General features: G+C 34.6%; 2 protein-coding genes across 2 annotated transcripts; one reads left to right on the top strand and one right to left on the bottom strand.

Annotated features, from left to right (window-relative positions):
• Positions 1–3276: 3276 nt before the first annotated feature.
• Positions 3277–12485, bottom strand: riok3 (RIO kinase 3 (yeast)). Its single transcript, XM_077245332.1, has 13 exons — positions 12186–12485; positions 10762–10877; positions 9621–9763; positions 9230–9337; positions 8572–8681; positions 8339–8482; positions 7624–7751; positions 7300–7482; positions 6966–7125; positions 6684–6764; positions 5851–5940; positions 5461–5568; positions 3277–3929 (listed from the first exon to the last, which is right to left on the bottom strand). The coding sequence occupies exons 1-13, from the start codon at positions 12219–12221 to the stop codon at positions 3816–3818; spliced, it is 1521 nt and encodes a 506-aa protein (XP_077101447.1). The 5' UTR covers positions 12222–12485; the 3' UTR covers positions 3277–3815.
• Positions 12443–17454, top strand: slc35d4 (solute carrier family 35 member D4). The gene is given in 17 exon segments (XM_077244084.1): positions 12443–12449; positions 12916–13052; positions 13054–13161; positions 13335–13381; positions 13469–13546; positions 13667–13748; positions 13884–13961; positions 14304–14329; positions 14500–14551; positions 14668–14716; positions 14849–14894; positions 15491–15526; positions 15701–15735; positions 15821–15890; positions 16090–16183; positions 16353–16417; positions 16514–17454. Coding segments are annotated over 17 exon segments (1068 nt in total). The 3' UTR covers positions 16572–17454.
• The last annotated feature ends 734 nt before the right edge of the window (positions 17455–18188 follow it).

Genomic DNA, 18188 nt, shown 5'->3' with positions numbered 1-18188 from the left:
AATATTAAAAACAATGTGCACAAGTGTGACGGTCTCACAGGTGGTAAACTTTATATTCATCAAAACTAAGCCAAAATATGGCAATATGAAATATGGCAACGATGTTTCCTCTGGCCTGGGTGTGTAACAAATATCGACATGCTTTGCAAATGTGGATGAGCCTGTTGGGCTGCTTGGGATACATTTAGTTTCTTTGACCTGATGTACTGTAAACCTCATATTTTCCAAGATTTTGTATTATATATTATATTGTATATAATATAGCTATATAGGCCTATATTGTTATACATCAGGCGCGGATTTATGGGCGGGACTGGGTGGACACGTGCCCACCCAGATTGACAGGTGGCCCACCCAATCAGATTAATAAAAACTAAATTTAAATTTCTAATTTTAATAATAATAATAATGAATTAAGTTTGGCCATATACGGCCCGCCGAACACTTTATATGATATATGACAAGCCTGAGCGCGTCCATCTCTGGCTCAGCGCCAGCCAACGCGCGAACGCACAGTTTGAATCTGGCAGTTATGTCATGTCACTGTACATATTTTGCATTTGACTTTGACACCCTTGCAAGGAGAGGGGACGAGGCTCATTGTTCACATGAACACCGTGTCTTGGAAAGACAAAGACGGGCCCGTTCACATATCGCGTCTTTTGCGCGCTCAAGTTTATTTCAGATGTACGCGCTCATAATGGAAGCGACGCGGTCGTGAAAGACGTGGTCAGGCATCTGATTGACTCGTCAAACGCATGCGTTTCGACTGCCAAGGGAATGTGGAAGGGAATTGCCAAATGTCTTTAAATGTCTACATCTGTTATAGTTTCCAGCAAGTGTGAAGTTTTAGGGCTATTTGTTGTCAATATACACAACTGGATATAGCCATGGTTAAATTAATTTATTATTGCTTTTTTCATAACTCAGAAGTAATTTGAAGTTAAGTATCAACTTTGTCTCAAATGTTTCTTCTAAAACTCCTTGGGAGAAATAATAATAGAATGGAAATATTGAAGTCTTCATTTGTGCTCTAATTTGTCTATTGGAGAATCAGTTGAGATGTTAAAGACATTGGGTCATGGGATTTCCTTGAAGCAGAATAACATAAACAGAGTAATTAAAGTAGATAACAGCTGCTGCAGTTTTGCATGCATGCAGATTATGCAGTTTTTATTGGGTGAAGATGACAGGTTGTAATCTAATTACACAAACACACTTTCGTACTAACTGTGTTTTTCATTGGAAAGTAACAGGCATGTTGACGCCCTCGGCATTTTTGAGGAATGGAGAAAGAAAGTAGAAATTGCTCAATCCAGGAAAGGGTTTGCGAATGAGTGAAAATGCTTTGGCCTATGGCATGTCACAATCAGAAATGAAAAATATCTGAATTCAGTTAACAAGTTCATTGGTTTGGTCAGTATCATACTTTCCTATATTTGACATGATCGAGTGCTTCCTGCATTGATTTGATCAGCTACTCTCGTACACATAAGTTTCAGTGTGTCTTGTGGTACGAACAAATGAATCTTATGGATGATTATTTGAAGAATTGTTCAAAAAGACTCAAACTCAGGAGGATGTAGGCTATCAGTTTGACGAATAAACTCCCCAAGCAGTTACTGAATCCACGTATGAGTCACTTTCTGAACCGCTTGCTACATCATTATGTGTCAGTAAGAAAGCAGAAATATAGGTCTATTGTCTATTTATTTTCATCGTCTTTATTTTATGTAGCCAATGTTGTGAATTTGATATAGGCCTTTCTAATGTAGGCTATCCGTAATTATAATATGAAAATGTTAACATGTTTCCCCCCTCATATTTTTCTAAATGCATTTGAGTATATTGTAGTGGGGTTATGAGTTAAAAGCCGATGACCTATGTATCGTTTTTTAAAACTTCTGACGTGGAGGATGTTCATGTTGACACAAGGAAGAGTACAAGATAAATCAGCAAAAAAAGAAAGAAAAAAAAGACATTCTGGTTCGTTTTTGTTTACATGATGTTCTCCAGTTGCAGCCCTGGCAATGTGCCTCCATTACCTCTTTATAACATAGGCTACAAACAAATTCATAATGCAAATTTTTTTAACCCTCTTGTGTTGTTTGGTCATTTTACTTCATCGGAATGGTATGAAACTTGGTAAAGGTTTTGGCTCTTCTGTGTGAACAAAAAAAATCATGGAGGTCAACATGATTCAAAAGGTTAAATGGTCCTGAAAAATAGTCGCGGTCAAAATTGCATTTGGATGTAGAATTTCATCTAGTGGAAACGTTTGGTACTGCGCACAAAATATTACTGAAAGCTCATTTATTGAGGTATCTACCTCAAATTTGGAACACAACTTGTTTATTTCTATTTTCTCAGTTTTAGAGTAAAACGTAGACTAGGTAAACCCAGCCCGATTTCATTTCGCCCTGCAGCTCAGGCGAAACCTGTACATTTTTCATTTTCAGTAATTGTATAACTTATAAAAAAAAAGTTGAAAACTGCTCAACTAATTTTGATGAGTTAAAGCAATGTAAAAACATGTGTTGTCTGATCATTTATTTTTTTACAGTATAAACTTAAGTCTTTGCTCCAAAGCATTCAAGATTTATGGAAATTTAATTTACAGGTCCCTGCTCAAAAAACTACTGCATAAATATAACTTAGTACCATACAATCCCCTAGAATTACAAAATATTAAATCACAAATAATGAACAAACATTGAAATAACAAAACAATCAGTCATTTTTGACTGCCACTTGAACAGTACCAGAGGGTTAACAATGATATAAATTAGATTTAAAAAATAATTTCATAATGAAGTACAACAAAAAAAATATTTTTTTTGTTAGGTGAATGAACTACTGACCTTTTGTTATTTTAATATCATTGCGTATATATTTTAATGTTAATGTCTTTTTTAAATATATTTTGTTTTCATATACATTTTAAAGTTTTAATATTTCTTTCTAAATTTTATTTATTTTTAAATGAATGTCTGATCCTGTAGCTCCAACTTCCTGCCATAAGACATCATATGCTCCTAAATATTTTATTAATTCTTCAAACAGGCAATATTCTGTTCTGCTCTGAAGTAAAATAATTTTGTACAAACAAATCTCGGGTATCTGTGCTGCCCTTGATAATATTTTAAGGATTAATATTAATATAATACATATTGTGAGGATTAAAATTGTTCCTATAAAGACAAAATCATAAGTCAAACTTTTAAAATGTATTTAGTAGCAACTAAATAGCAGGTCAAGAATGAAGAACTCAAAGTATGGCGTTCAAGAGTTTATTTTCATCTTTACCTGATTTTTCCAAAGACCAAAAATCTACATCAATAGTCATCTTAGCAGTAAAATGATTCCACATAAAAACCCAGGCTGTCATTTTCATGCTGAACAGCAGAACTGGAGCAATGTCCTGCGTTCTGTTCATTACAAAAGCTCAAATCAACACACACACATTCAGAGCATTCTGATTTCCAGGAGATCTTCACTGCCTGCTTGCCCTTTTGTGGAAGGAGACACATGTTTAACACCACACAATTCAAACACATCATGTGTCTCTATAGTTACTGGTTTCCTTATTTTTTGAATATCTGTTTTTAACCATCTTCCAAAACTGTCTGTTAAAAAAATGACAGGTTATGCTTGATGTCTCAAATGACCATAATGTGTCATTTTCAACACTGAGCAAACAGCAGAAGGATGGTGTGAGTATTTCACATGGACACGGGCGTTCATCCCATTCCACACCTTATTGTGACTGGAAGAATTTTCTCTCCTTTATTATTCAAATGACTATTGTGCTTGTGTTAATCATCATCATCAGTGTTTAATTGGGGTGGGCTGCCGTCACAGGTGGCATTGAAGATTTTCTTGCCCGGTTTCTGTACGTGATCTTCATTTCTTTTCTCCAGTGCTTCAATCTGTAAAAATGCATGAAACAATTGCTTTTTAATAACAGTTTTATAAATTTGTTGGATCTTTTTGCCACCTTTCAAATCAAATTGCATCTAAACCACACATATGCTGCATTTCTACTTGGCATTAACATGCGACCACCGTGATCCAATCAAGCATATCGGATCATCAGCCAATTAGGACGCGGCACGTTTACGCCTGTCAAGTGGCTTCAGTATCTGGATAACTGATACAGATTTCCCGTGCAATATTTACAATAGGTCTGTAGTAAACCTGAAACAGTGGGGTTTCCTTTGAAAACTGTTTTCAGTCGCAGGGCTATGCATTTCAAATCTCGTAAAACAAGGTGGACGAGGTTGCAAATAATAATGCATTGCATCGATATTGTTGCCAAATGTGGTGTGAAAATGATGCATCCTTTACAGATAAACAACGACTGTGTAACTTTCAGGTGCGAAAGCAAACTTTCAACTATATAGGAGTTCTACTTCTACACCCAGCTATGTGCAGCGATTCCCACGATGACGACTAGAGCGCGTTCTGTGGGATTACAAAGTTAAGAGTTTGTTTAAAAACTGCTGATCCTCAATCCTGAAATAACATCACATGAAAAACTGAGGAGAAGGACCTTGTATTTAGCATTTTAAGAGGTAAAGCAAAGTTTCCAGCAAGTTTTCTGCCAGTTCCTGTTCTGTTTATTGGAAGTCAAATGAGCCGGATTATTGAGACCTCACCTTCTGTCTTTAATGGCTCTTGGAGCCCCTGTCCCATTCTTTGAATAGTTATGCTGATTGGATCAGGACTGGTGACACTCTAGTTTAAAGTGGGTTCCTATACCTGGATACTTAATTTGCATGCATTGTTTAAGGTCGACACCCAGGTGTTTTGTCCTATTTCTAATCACTGGCCTCTAAAATGTATATAAACTACAATGTATCACTGCTTTACCCAGCGAACAATTTTGCGTTTAAAAGACGTCTAATAGGCGTCCAAACACAGACGTCTAGGCTAAAACGAGGCAAAATTTGGGCTGTCAGTGAAAATTTAATGGACATCTAACCATAGCCCAAGAATCGACACACAGGCTACGCATAGAACATGTTAAAAAAATGAAAGCTAACGCCTTGTAATCACTGTAGAGTTTGCTTACATGATGAAATATCATACATCACGCAAGTTATTTTGGCAAAAACGACATGTAACCAAATTCAAGCTAATTTTGGCTAGAAGTGGGTTACTTATAGCCGGACTATATCGGGTCTATAGTTAACAGAGACAGTGAAATAATGGCTATTGCATGCTGGGTAGTTGGACTTGATGACTGTAGCGACCGGCGCTCAACGTTCTCAATGAAGAATCCTGCTGAATATACATGCTTTTACACTTGTCTTTTCAATTTGCATGTGGACAACATCTGGATACAGGTCGCATGTTAATCCCAAGTGTAAACGAGCCCTTTGTTATCCAACATATCGGTCACAGTATAATTAGCTTTTTTAAATTAATTTGCAAATAACAAACATTTAAAGTCCAAACCTGGGCTAAGAAATCAGCCTCATTGTCGCTGTTGATCTGCAGTCCAGACACGGTGTTGAACAGCTCGAATACACTGAGAGCCTCGAGCACACCAGCTTTCTGGAAAAACTGGAGAACAGAAAAGAGCATGCATTACTGAGCACAACCTTGCTTTAGAGCAGGGGTAGGCAAGTTCGGTCCTAGAGAATTTAGTTCCAACCCTAATCAAACACACTTGAACAAGCTAATCAATGCCTTCAGGATTACTAAGGCTTTAGGCAGGTGAGGATTTTTTTCAGTGTTGGAGCCAAACTCAGCAGGACAGCAGCTCTCTAGGACCGAACTTTCCTACCCCCGCTTTAGAGCGATCAGCATGGCTTTAATATGCCACAAGATAGCTCAGACACTTACTGTGGCCACATTCCTGCAGTCCCTGAACAAGAACTCCAGACCGTGAGGGTGAGTGGGCTCTATGGACTGACTCACATCAATGAACCACACCTTCATGAGCAAAAACAGAAAAGAACTCCATGGGGTCATGATGCATTTGACAAATTCATTTATTACCCTCATGTCATGCCAAACGCATAAGACTTTCGTCTTTAATCTTTAAAACGCTGACGCTTCAAAATGTTCATAAAGAGAGTGTCTTCAGAAGACTTGGACTAAACCGCTCGATTCATTTTAATGGTTTTTTATGATTTCTTCATGAACATTTTGAAGCATCAAGAGTTTTGGGTGATGAGGGACAGAAATCTTTTAGATTTCATTAAAAATATCTTCAATTGTGTCCCGACAATGAGCTAAAGTTTTACGGGTTTGGAAAGACATGATGGTTATAGTAAATTATGACAATTTTCATTTTTGGGTAAATATTGTAAAAACCAGCATGGTTGTAGAGTTTGGGGTCAGTAAGAGTTTTTCTTTTGTAAAGAAATTAATACTTATATTCAGTAAGGAGGCATTAAATTGATCTAAAGTGACAGTAAAGACATTTCAAATAAATGCTGTTCTTTTGAACTTTCTATTCATCAAATATCCCCCCCCAATTTTTTTCAAATTATCAGTTTCTACAAACAAATTAAAAACTGTTTTCAACGTTGATCTTTTCAAGTTTCTTGAGTAGATATTTTATAGATATTAGTATGATTTCTGACGGATCATGTGACACTGACAACATGAAAAGCCTCGGTGTGTGGAATTTAAAAAGATGTACTACTAATAATGTATGATGTTATACAAACCTGTCCATCATGCCAGAGCATGTTGTATTCGCTCAAATCAGCATGAACCAGGTTACAGTCTTGATAAAGCAGCTGCATCATCTGAGAAACAAATATTCAAGTTATACTTCACCCCAAAATTAGTACCATTATTTACATGGTAATTAAACACTGTAATAAAGTAACAAATCCTGCCTGGACACAATAATGTTTTTTTATTAAAATAACCACAAATTAAAGTATGCAAAAATCTTATTTTTTACCCAATACTCATTTAACATTCTAGCATTTCAGTGCACTCACGTTTAGCACTTGGTAGTATGCTTTCTTCATATCCTCAGAACTCAGAATGGCGTCCTTCAGTTTAGGTGCAGGAACATGGTCCTGCCCAATGAATGACATCACAAGGATATGCTTCTTGAGAATAATCACATCCGGGCACGGGATCCCTGCTTTCTTTATCCTACACGTACATTTATGCGTGCATGGAAGAAAAAGAACAGTAGCTCATAAATAAAGTACATCAAACTATATTATATTGTAGTGTCATCCTAATTTATCGAAGGCATTCTGTCACAGCAGCAAATCCAATTAATCTCTTGTATCATGATAAATGTATCAGATATCTTTCTTGTACCTGGTGAGGTTGTGCATCTCCTTCTCAGCCCACAGGCGGATAATTTTGCGAGGGTTCAGCTTGCTGAAGCGGTCTCTGAAGCGGTAGTCATCCTTGATATATTTGTCCCGGTTCTTAAACTCATTCAGGGTGGTCTTGAAAACCTTGAGGACACACTCTTCCGGAACAATCTTCTCTTCAAAGCTACAGGAGACACAACGAGAGTAGTGTTGCTAAATAAAGGAACCATTGTGATAGATGTAAGACTTCAGTGAGTTGCAAACGCAGTAATCATAAGTAATCATTAAGTAATCATACTTAAAGCATAAGTAATCATAAACCCACCTCCCGCCGTTAGCATGGAACACCACTGACTCTTTTCCTGTGCTGATGCAGCCATTGATGGTCTCCAGTATCCCAGCATTCACCATTTTGTACATCAGTAGTCTGGTCTTGGGATCCACAGCATGTTCCTGAGCAAAAGAGAACATTAAGAGGACATATTATAATGTACAGTCACAACACACAAGTGAATAGAATACATTTCTCATACAGTATGTGGAGTCTGAAGTACCCCTAAAGTAACCTAAATTTGATTAAATAAAAATAAAATAATAAATAAATAATGGGTTGGGCTCTTTACATAACATTTCCTCAAAGGTTTGAGTCTGAAAACCACTAAAATAAAATAAAGTACAAAATAAATAAAAATAAAGAATGAAATATTGTAGTATTTACTCATGCACAAATTTGACATCATAATTTTTATTCAAATTCATGCGCCATCATAATCTTTAATAAAAAAAACGTCCCCTCCCTCTTGGAGCGACATCTCTTCTCTTCTCTGAAGATGCGTTTACTGGTGTGAGGGCGGGGCAACCTGTCACTCACATGAGATCCACCAATAGCAACCCACGACCATCCAATCAATTCCCCGCTGACAAAATCAAGTCTACATTTGTTCTTGTTCGAGAAGCAGTTTCACTTGGATATACGCCACAATAGGGAAGAAAAGAATATCACAACTTTAATGCCGACTTTAAAAGTGAAAACTACTCACTGCAGTGGAGTGCTCTTTCTTCTCATGAAGTCGAGCGCTACGGCGCTGCTCTGACTGACAGTGGCGTTTCAGAGCGTTGTACACTTGGTTGGAGAGCTTCAGATCCATGCCGATCCCGTCTCCCACCTGCACCTCCGGAGCAAACTGTATGAAGGCATTCAGAGGTCGAGAAGATTAAAAGTGTGAATGCAATTCTCAAAATGTTATTTGGATAAAGTGTGAACAAGCCTTACATTATCCATGCGTGCGGTGTTCTTCCGTCCGCAGATCTCCTCGTCGTGTTTGGTGGTGATGTTCTTGCCTTTACCAACAAAACCCTTTTTAGGGGTCGTAGTTGGTTTGTCTGAGCAGGTAAATGAAATGCAGGCAGGTCAAAAATCATTAACTGGTAAGCACACCTAAAAATATGATTTAATATGTGGCACAAACTAGCAGAAATAAAAAGTAAAAATATTACATAAAGCTTGGACTTAAACGTGAAGTATTAAAATCACTAAAAATAAATAAAAGCCAAATAGAAAAATAATAAAACTAACTAATAAGAATGACAAAGGCACATAAAAAAACGGACAAAAATTTAAAAAAAATTAATAAATGCAATAATTGTGTATTAATAATACAATAATTTTCAAAATAAAAATGTAAAAATGTAATTAAATAAATAATATTAATTTTAATTAAAAAACTATTATTTAAATGAATTTTGATAAAATAATAACATTAATAATAATGTAAAAAATTAAATAATACTAATTCTCAAAATAAAATTGTAAAAATTTAATTAAATAAATAATATTAATTTAAATTAAAAATATTAAAAATATAACATTAATAATAATGTAAAAAATTAAATAATACTAAATAACACTGTTCTTAGGTATTGTAGCTCACCGGCTTTGTAAGGGTCATGGCGAGTGTCTTGCCAGTCCACCTCATCCTCAGAGCTGTCACTGTCCTCATACGGATGAACCATGCGGTAGTTCTCAAACGATATGGAGACTGGAAATGAATTGTTCAGGTTATAATGGAAGTATATACATAGAATGAGAACAAAACATGCATTAAATTACCATTAAATCAAATTGGACAATTCTTGACTTTTTATTGAATATTGTAGTATTTATTATAAACTACTCATCCGTGCACGTCATTATTTTTTTAAATTCATGTGCCTCAATCTTTAATCAAGATGCATCCTCTCTTCTCTTTTCTGATGACTTTTTTACTGGCGCAACATTTTTTCTTGTTCGAAAAGCTGCTTCACTCGTCTTCATGGTTATACCTTTGCTGTCTCCATTAAACTTCTTCTCCTCCCTGCGCAGCTGCGTATCAAACTCGCGATCAAACTCCATCTGAAGCATCTGGGCCAGTATCAGGTCGCTGGACGTTTCCACTTCTGAAGTGCAGGTCAGCTTCAGGTCGGTACTGAAAATAATATGAAGTAAATACATACAAAAGATGATTTCGCCTTCAGAAATGATGAATTTCAAATAACTACACTTTTTGTGATGACAATACAGCTGCTGCCTTATTTATAATTTGAAGTCAAACAAGTTATATAGCAACTACTGGTTTAAAAATAACTAAATAAGGACAATAAGTTCTAAAAAGCCTTAGTTGTAGAGCTGCACAATTCTGGATAAATTGAGAATAAAGATTTTTTTGCTTCAGACAGAGATCACGATTCTCCCATGATCCTGAACAGACAACTAAACAAACTAACATGTCATTCACAAAAGAGGTTCTTAATTGCTGCAATCTATTCAAAATGTTTAATTTGACTGAACTATAAAAAAATTAAATAAAAGTTTTTAGTCAATGATTCAATGACTCACTCATGAATACTTTGCTTGTTTTATTAGTGAATGAATTCGCTTTTTTGAACGAATCTCTTGAAAGAACGACTCAATGACAAATACATTTTTTAACAGTCACTTGTCATTACCTGGTGGCATAATGTAATCAACACAATCTTTATTTGAAGAGTCAACTTACTTTCAAATGGTGATTCGCTTCCGCAGGCATCAATGTTTATATCCGAACTAAAATATTTTATCTCAGTACTTCTCTGATAATATGAATATTTGTAAGACAGAAATAATGATACGGTGTGGTGGAAAAGACTGTTTGTGAAGCTGTTTCATACCAATACATGACAACAGCTCTCTCTGGGTCAGCGCTAACACAGATCTAAAAGTTCTGGTGTGATTTTGTCAAAGGTTTAACAGACAAGTAGGCATTTAGGAATGAGATTGTGTGGGTGTTTGAATCCAGATCGTGATCTTTTAAAGATTAATCGTGCAGCTCTAATTAGTTCACTTAGTCACTATACCATACATTACCATTGTAAAATCTAAAAAAAAAACTAAGATGGCGGGGTACTAGACCCGTACTAATTTGATATATAGATTTGTAAGACTCACTCTGGGCAGTCTGGGAAAGTGTTGCCCTCCTCATCCAGCTGTCGGGCCAACTCCTCACTCATAACATCAGCCAGAGAGCAGGGCGATGGTGCCAGGACAGGAGCACCCCAGGGGCTCTGGGAAAACAACAGAATAATCACATTAATGACTGAAACACTCGATCACCAGAAGTTAATATTACTTTACAACAACTAACACCATCAGCAGTGAACAAGCAGAATAACAGCCTGTCACATGTCAAGTCAAATCATCCTCATTTATATAGCGCTTTTAACAATGTAGATTGTTTCAAAGCAGCTTTACAGAGATAAACATAATTTAAGGTAACAGAGATTGGTTTGGTTTTATAGTGGTTCTTGAAAAATGTTTTTTTCCCAGCTAAAGTTAGTTTTGATTGATTCACTTCCGTCTAAATGATCATTTGTTGACACGTGCCATGAATAGTAGGTAAACTTATATGTACTGGCCTACATTAAAACAGTCAAATTGAGTTTTATATTCATGACAGTTAGAACATGTGACAAGACATTTGCTCTTTTTAATACATGGTGATAGGAATGCAATGTGAAGTTTCAAGCAGTGCTATTATTGTTAGCAGAAACTTAAACAAAAATGACAAAAACTAAAACTACAAATGTTTTTGGTAACTGAAATAAACCAGCGAATAAAATATAGGGCTAAATATTCCATAAAATGCTTAAGACTTTAAAAACTAAGTTAAAATGAAAACTGAAAATATAAAAAAGTAATTCAAAATAATACTATAATTGTTTAATACAGTAATAAATTGTGCGGTCAAACAGATTAATCGTGATTAATCGCATCTAACATAAAAGTTTGTACATATATAAAATGTGTGTATATACAAATATATATATACATGCATATATAAACAAACTTATGTTAGTTGTGATTTATCACGATTAATCGGTTTGACAGCACTAATAATAAAATCATTCTTAAAATAAGGTTGAAAAAATTAATAAATCAATAAATAATTAACTTATATTTATATTAATAAAAAAACAATAATAATAATAATATTAATTATAAAATAATAAAAACAATATTAATCATACAACAATAAAAACAATACTCAAGGCTGTACTTAAGTATTGAAATATTTATTACTTATAAGTATGACTAAAAAATGTCAAAGTCCACATGCTGAAGCTGACGTCACCCATAAACTTTCTATTCAATTAATTATATTAATTCTATTCAAACACCTACTAACTGGTTAAAGTTCATCACGGTTTAACTCCAATCCATTGGTCAGAGTCTGAGTCATCACATAGACTCATTACTCATCCTTCTGTTGTATAATGGTTGACAGGCCCGGTATTAAACAAACTCATATTATAACAATTGCCGGATTTTCCCAGCGAAGAAAAACAATACATCAGACTGTTCGGAAATCTCACCTTGGTTTCTTGTGTAGCTACTTCAAGTTGGTCCATGTTGGTTGACAGAAGGTTTAGATTCAAGAACGTGACGCCTGTAATACTTTCTTCGTGTAGATGATTCGGTAAAACCCGTGTAATGTTCGTTAATTTCGGCTTCAACCCTATATGTAACAATACTTATTACTATCTTTGACCAAGACCGCTAAAACGTGGCTTAAAACAAGAAGTAAATTCGTTACCGACAGTGTGTCTGATAAAAATAGATGTGATCTACAATGGTTGGTGGGACAACCCATTATGACGTCAGGAACGTTTTTCAAAATAAAAGTACAATAATAACATAAATATAAATTATATTTTTTATTTTTTTATTTTATTCCAAAACCATTCATTATTTTTTCCTTTAATGGTAAAACCGAATCACTTTATAAATGCACTTAGAATAATTAATGATCTCATTTATCACATAATTGGTTGTAATTAAAATATTACAATAATTTCTGAATTGAATTAATTCAATGTAAATTGTTTTATTTAATATACTTTTATTCTGTCGTTGTTGTGATTTGTAAATTTGCATTGAATAATTTTATGTAAAGTTATACAGGGGAATGCTAAACGACAAATGGAAGAATAAAAGACATCCGTGTTAAAATATTTTACTATGTATCACTAATAATAATAAAAAAATAATCAATGATATATTAATATTCGCCTAGATGTTTCTCAAAAAAGCTCTCGCATTAAGAGCAGATTTCATTCAGGCTTTTATTGGTTAAAAATGTGCTTGCGTGTCACAGTGGGCGTGGCAGCAGAAGAGAGGAAGTGCAGATGAAATGTCAGACTCAGAACATTGAAGAAGAAGAAGAAGAGTATCAAAGGAGTTGTGCATGAAACCAAAGTTACTGATGCATCCAATCCAATGAATGTTGCTCGAGGGATTCTCGTTTTTATATTCTGCACACTTTTCATAGCATCTTATTTCACAAATAAGGTAAACTGACTTTATTATACTTTGGACAGTGTGTTTGTCCTGTTGTTTTTGGATTGCATGTACAAGCATGTATGCATTTTCTGAATGCAATTTAAAAACATTTTAGCGTCCTAGATTGTTAAATTACAGAACTGACATAATATATAATTGTATAATTGTTCTTTGCTTTACAGTATGTTCTGTCTATCTTAAAGTTTACATTTCCAACCATTTTTCAGGGGTACGTATTCCTGACATTGTAATCAAAATTCAGTTCCTCATTTCCAATGATATTTCAGTATGTATTTCTATCATTAACTCTCCACAGGTGGCAGACCTCCACTGGGGCTCTACTGCTAGTAGTTACATGGAAACTTGGTTTGTTTGAAATCAATGGATTATCCAGGTAACTAAATATGCACTTTTATAACACATGGATTATTATTTATGCATTATATAGTTAAATACAGATTATTATGATCTGTTTTATAATATTTGTTCTCTGAATGCTGTGCTTGTTATCTAGATCTGCAGCATTTTCCCAGCTTCCTGGATCATTTTTATTTATTGGAAACATTTATGCGGGGTCCAAAGCACTGTCGCTTTTAGTAAGTGTACAAAATATGTTTAAATATGAACCGTAGGAAGACTTCAGTATCTTTCCTACGCTGAGACTGAATGTGCAACCTTTTTATTTGCTTATGTTGAAATATGTTTGTCTTTCCTCTTCTTCTTTTTTTTAGCCCGTACCTTTTTTCTTTGTGTTACAAAATGTCTCTGAAGTCTTTGCTTTTCTCATGATAGCAGTAACTCACAGAGCGGTAAGTCTGGATCAGTTGGAATAATTTGCATGCTTTTTTTCTTCAGCATTTATTTAGTAGGATTTAAATTCATAATGCATGTTGTTTTTATAGATATCAAAAATACAAAACTGGTGTGCACATCCCAAACACCCAAATTGGGCTCAGGTGCAGGATAACAAAGTAATATAAACGAAAAAAAGAAGCGTGAAGTATAGCACGACGTTTCGATTTATTAATGGCACAACTATTAATATTAATACATGTATTAATAGCACGACGTTGCGACCATCAGGTCTTCATCAGGCACCTGACATCATATCTTAATGCCATTCTAATTTTTTTTGTATTTGCATTATTCAGAAATCATCATGGATGAAATTATTAAGGTATGTTTCTTTTAATAGTCCAAAATGACTTGAAAAGAGCTTGCTTATGTTTGTATGTCTTTTAAATTGGTTATAACAAATATGTTATGAAGTGGGATTCTTAAACAAATATTGTACAAAAAACAAAGACTAAACTATAGATGCTTTTAATGAAATGATTTTCTTTACAGCGTGTGTATGCTGCTGGGATCTGCCGGCAGCCTTATTCTGTACAATCCTCGGGTATGTTCACTCTCACATACATAACGGTGATGTTCTGTCAGTGAACTGTTTCCTGTAACAGTAAAAATCTGCATGTCATATGTCCTCTTTATGGTCCCATGCGTCTCACCTCTCAGTTTGGTCCCAGTGGCTACACATGGGCGTCCGTCCATCTGTTCTGTGTTGGTGAGTGTGTATTTATTTGTTATGGGACCCAGAATTATGAGCAACGATCTTAAACTTACAGTGAAAATGTGGAGATAAGAAATTGTGCATTTTACCTGTGTGTTTTTCGATCTCGTCTCTTTTCTAATTTAGGTGCATATAAAGTATTCCAGAAAAATACAAAGACAAGCCATCTGAGGTGGTTTGCTGTTTTTATGTACACCTCTATTCAAAAGTTTGGGGTCGGGAAGATTTTTTTCAATGTTTTTAAATGAAGTCTCTTTTGCTCACCAAGGCTGCATTTATTTGATCAAAAATACAGTAAAAATAGTAATATTGTGAAATATAATTACCATTTAAGGCTTGTTTTCTATTGTAATATATTTAAAATGTCATTTATTCCTGTGATCAAAGCTGTAGTTTCAGGATCATTACTCCAGTATTCAGTGTCACATGCTCCTTCAGAAATCATTCTAATATGATTTGCTGCTCAAGAAACATTTCTGATTAAAATGTTTGCGCAAAACATGATACATATACATTTATTTTCAGGACGCTTATTTAAAATAGAAATCTTTTGTAACATTATACATGACTTTACTGTCTCTTTTCATCAATTAAATGATTGATTTCTGAAATAAAAAATGAAAAAAAACCTTAGTGAGCCCAAACTTTTAGAATGAGAAAGTATGTTGTCATTGCTTATACTGAAAGTAGATGCCTGGTAACATAATAGAATATGTTTTCTATTAGATATCTCATAATAAGTGTCATTTTCAATGTGTAATATTACAGTGATCTTGAAGAGCAGTTCATCAACTATGTGACCAGGTAAATGGTTAAATATGAACATTAATGTCATCCTTTATATTTGCACCCCCAGATTTTGACACATGCATATTTTGAATGCTTATATACTGTATATAAATGTCTTACATATACAGTATGTGTAGATATATATTAGTACTTATTTCTGCCCCAGTTAATTTTACACTTCTTTTTCAGTGCATTGTTACTTGCCTCACTTGCATACTCAACAGGTAATAATGTATTTTATGCTACCATATTAGTTTTGTCTTGAACTCTATATTTTTCGGCCATGATCCATGTGTAATTGTCTTTCAGGTGACTTGACCGGGGCCTTAGATTTCACTCTCCTGACCTCATACAGGTTCCACACTGGCTGCTTGGGCAGGTAAGACAAACATACTACATGTTGCATACTACACTAATGCATTAAAAGTTGGCAAGATTTATTGGGATTTTTCTTTTTTTTTACAATAAGGACTTCAAGTCCAAAAAGTACAGAATGAGTGGTGCATGTCATTTTGTTATAATTTTTTTTATTGTATTTGCAAATCCTATGTTAATTAGAAATCAATTTAATTTCATAGCGCTGTATTGAGTTTTTGTCTGATGTTGGCAACCGTAAAACTGAAGAACAGTCTGCCTCAGGAGCACTGTGGAGTCTGCTGCTTCCTGGCCAAGGTGAGAAAATAATATTTTCAACCACAATTATTCTTTGTTTAGTGTCTCCATTTATCTAGCGTCTCCAATCAGGCCTGTTAGAGCTTGAGACTGGTTTCACACCACATGCATTTGCAGTACTTGCAATAAAAATGATACAATGGCTTTCTGTTTTTTTGACTACATGCAGGTACTGGCCTCAGGTCTTTCCCTTTACACATTTAACACTGTGCTCAGTCCGGTGACACTGTGCTGGTGAGTTCATAACAAATATCTGGGTTATCTATTGAGTTATAGTGTGAGTTATAAGTGAAATAAATGTCACAGTATATTGTTTGTTTCACTCATTAGCGTCATCCTAAACTACACCGGAGAGGCCTTGTTCGTGTACTCTGACAGATTTCATTAAGTTTGTTGAAGAATATGGACTGTGCCTTTGACGATTCTCCAAATCAGTCACTCCAAGACTTTATTAATTGACCAAAGCCAGTTGCCTCAATGAGATTATTTCACTATAAGCCTTGCAACATCCAAAACTCTTTTTTTCTGTAATATTCTGTTTACGTCTTATTTTTTCTTATTTTCAGTCTTGAGACATGTTAAACCAAATATTGAAAAAAAAACTTGGTGTTGTTTACCATATATTGTAATTTCCTACATTTTAATTGCAGTCAACTGATTCAGACTCCATTCTGCTTCTGTTTTGCACCATTGACAAATCTTTCCACATCTACTATTTCAGAAGCAGCGTTTGCTGTTAGTGTTCGACCTTTGTACATCATTGTCCTTCAGTGTTTACTTTTAAGAGTCCTGGATCACATCCTGAATACTGTCCCACCTTAGATCAGTACTCTTTCTGAGAAATAAACAAGATAAAATGGGAAAACATCAATGCATAAGCTTTCTGTTTCTCTAATGTGGTTTAAAAAAAGATGTTTTACCATTATTCATAATTATACCAGGTTGATCGACAGCCATATTTATTATGTTATTGTATAATATTATATGATCTGGGGTTTTCAAGTAATAACTCTCAGAAAGAAATAACTCCCAGTTTAAAATGAGTCCTGCAAAAAGTACTGTTATTATTATGTTTGAATGAAATTTGATGTATTTCAGAGCCACTTTGTATATTGTACTTCTAAAGCTGACCATGTATTCTATTACGAAATAATTCCGTTTTCTTTGTATTTTAAATTACTTTTTTTTTTTGCAAAAGTAAATAAAATAATTCCATTGACTATTTTTTAAATGTTTTCTGCTGAAAAATAAAATGAAAATGATGTAACAGATTTTGATTTCAAATATTTGTAATTACACTTGATCTGTAACTTAAAAAAGAAACAGTGTGAGCTCTATATACAGAAGAAATGATGTAGGTTTTGAGGATCTGGTGAGGTAAGATCTCACCCTGGCAGATGCAGTTTAAACTAGAGCAGCACCAGCACAGGAAACCAGTGATAAAAGTTCCCAGCGATTCAGCCACAGGTTCTCCTCCTGTCTCTGATGGACATTGACGGTGAGGATTAATTGAGTTTCTTGCAAAGGGCTTTTCACACTGCACTTAACCCCGAGTTATCATCGATCTAAACCCCACTTTTAACCCTGGGTAAAGGAACGTTTCACACTTGGAAGTTAAAGTCCCTGTGGAATCAAAAGTAAAGTTTTTAGGCTTTTAGTAAGATATAAAATACTTTTGGAAGTCAATGGGGTCCATCAACTGTCTGCGTACCAACATTCTTCAAAATATCTTCTTTTGTGTTCAACAGAAAACAAGAAACTCATATAGGTTTAGAACAACTTGAGGTTGAGTAAGAAATTACAGTTTTTTACAAGTGCTATGACAATTTATTCAATACTTTTAACTAGGGCTGTCAATCGATTAAAATTTTTAATCTAATTAATTACATACTCTGTAATTAATTAATCTAAATTAATCGCATACACAATCTTACAATGTTTACATGGTACAATTTCTGGTAAGCTACGTTTTTATTATTATTGCTTGACACAAATTTCACGATTT

Source organism: Siphateles boraxobius, unplaced genomic scaffold (assembly GCF_051911475.1).
Source record: "Siphateles boraxobius isolate OS27281-9 unplaced genomic scaffold, OSU_SipBor_1 26, whole genome shotgun sequence".
NCBI classification, from domain to species: domain Eukaryota; kingdom Metazoa; phylum Chordata; class Actinopteri; order Cypriniformes; family Leuciscidae; genus Siphateles; species Siphateles boraxobius.
The sequence above is the reverse complement of the archived record's forward strand: the minus strand, read 5'-3'. Positions and strand labels throughout refer to the sequence as shown.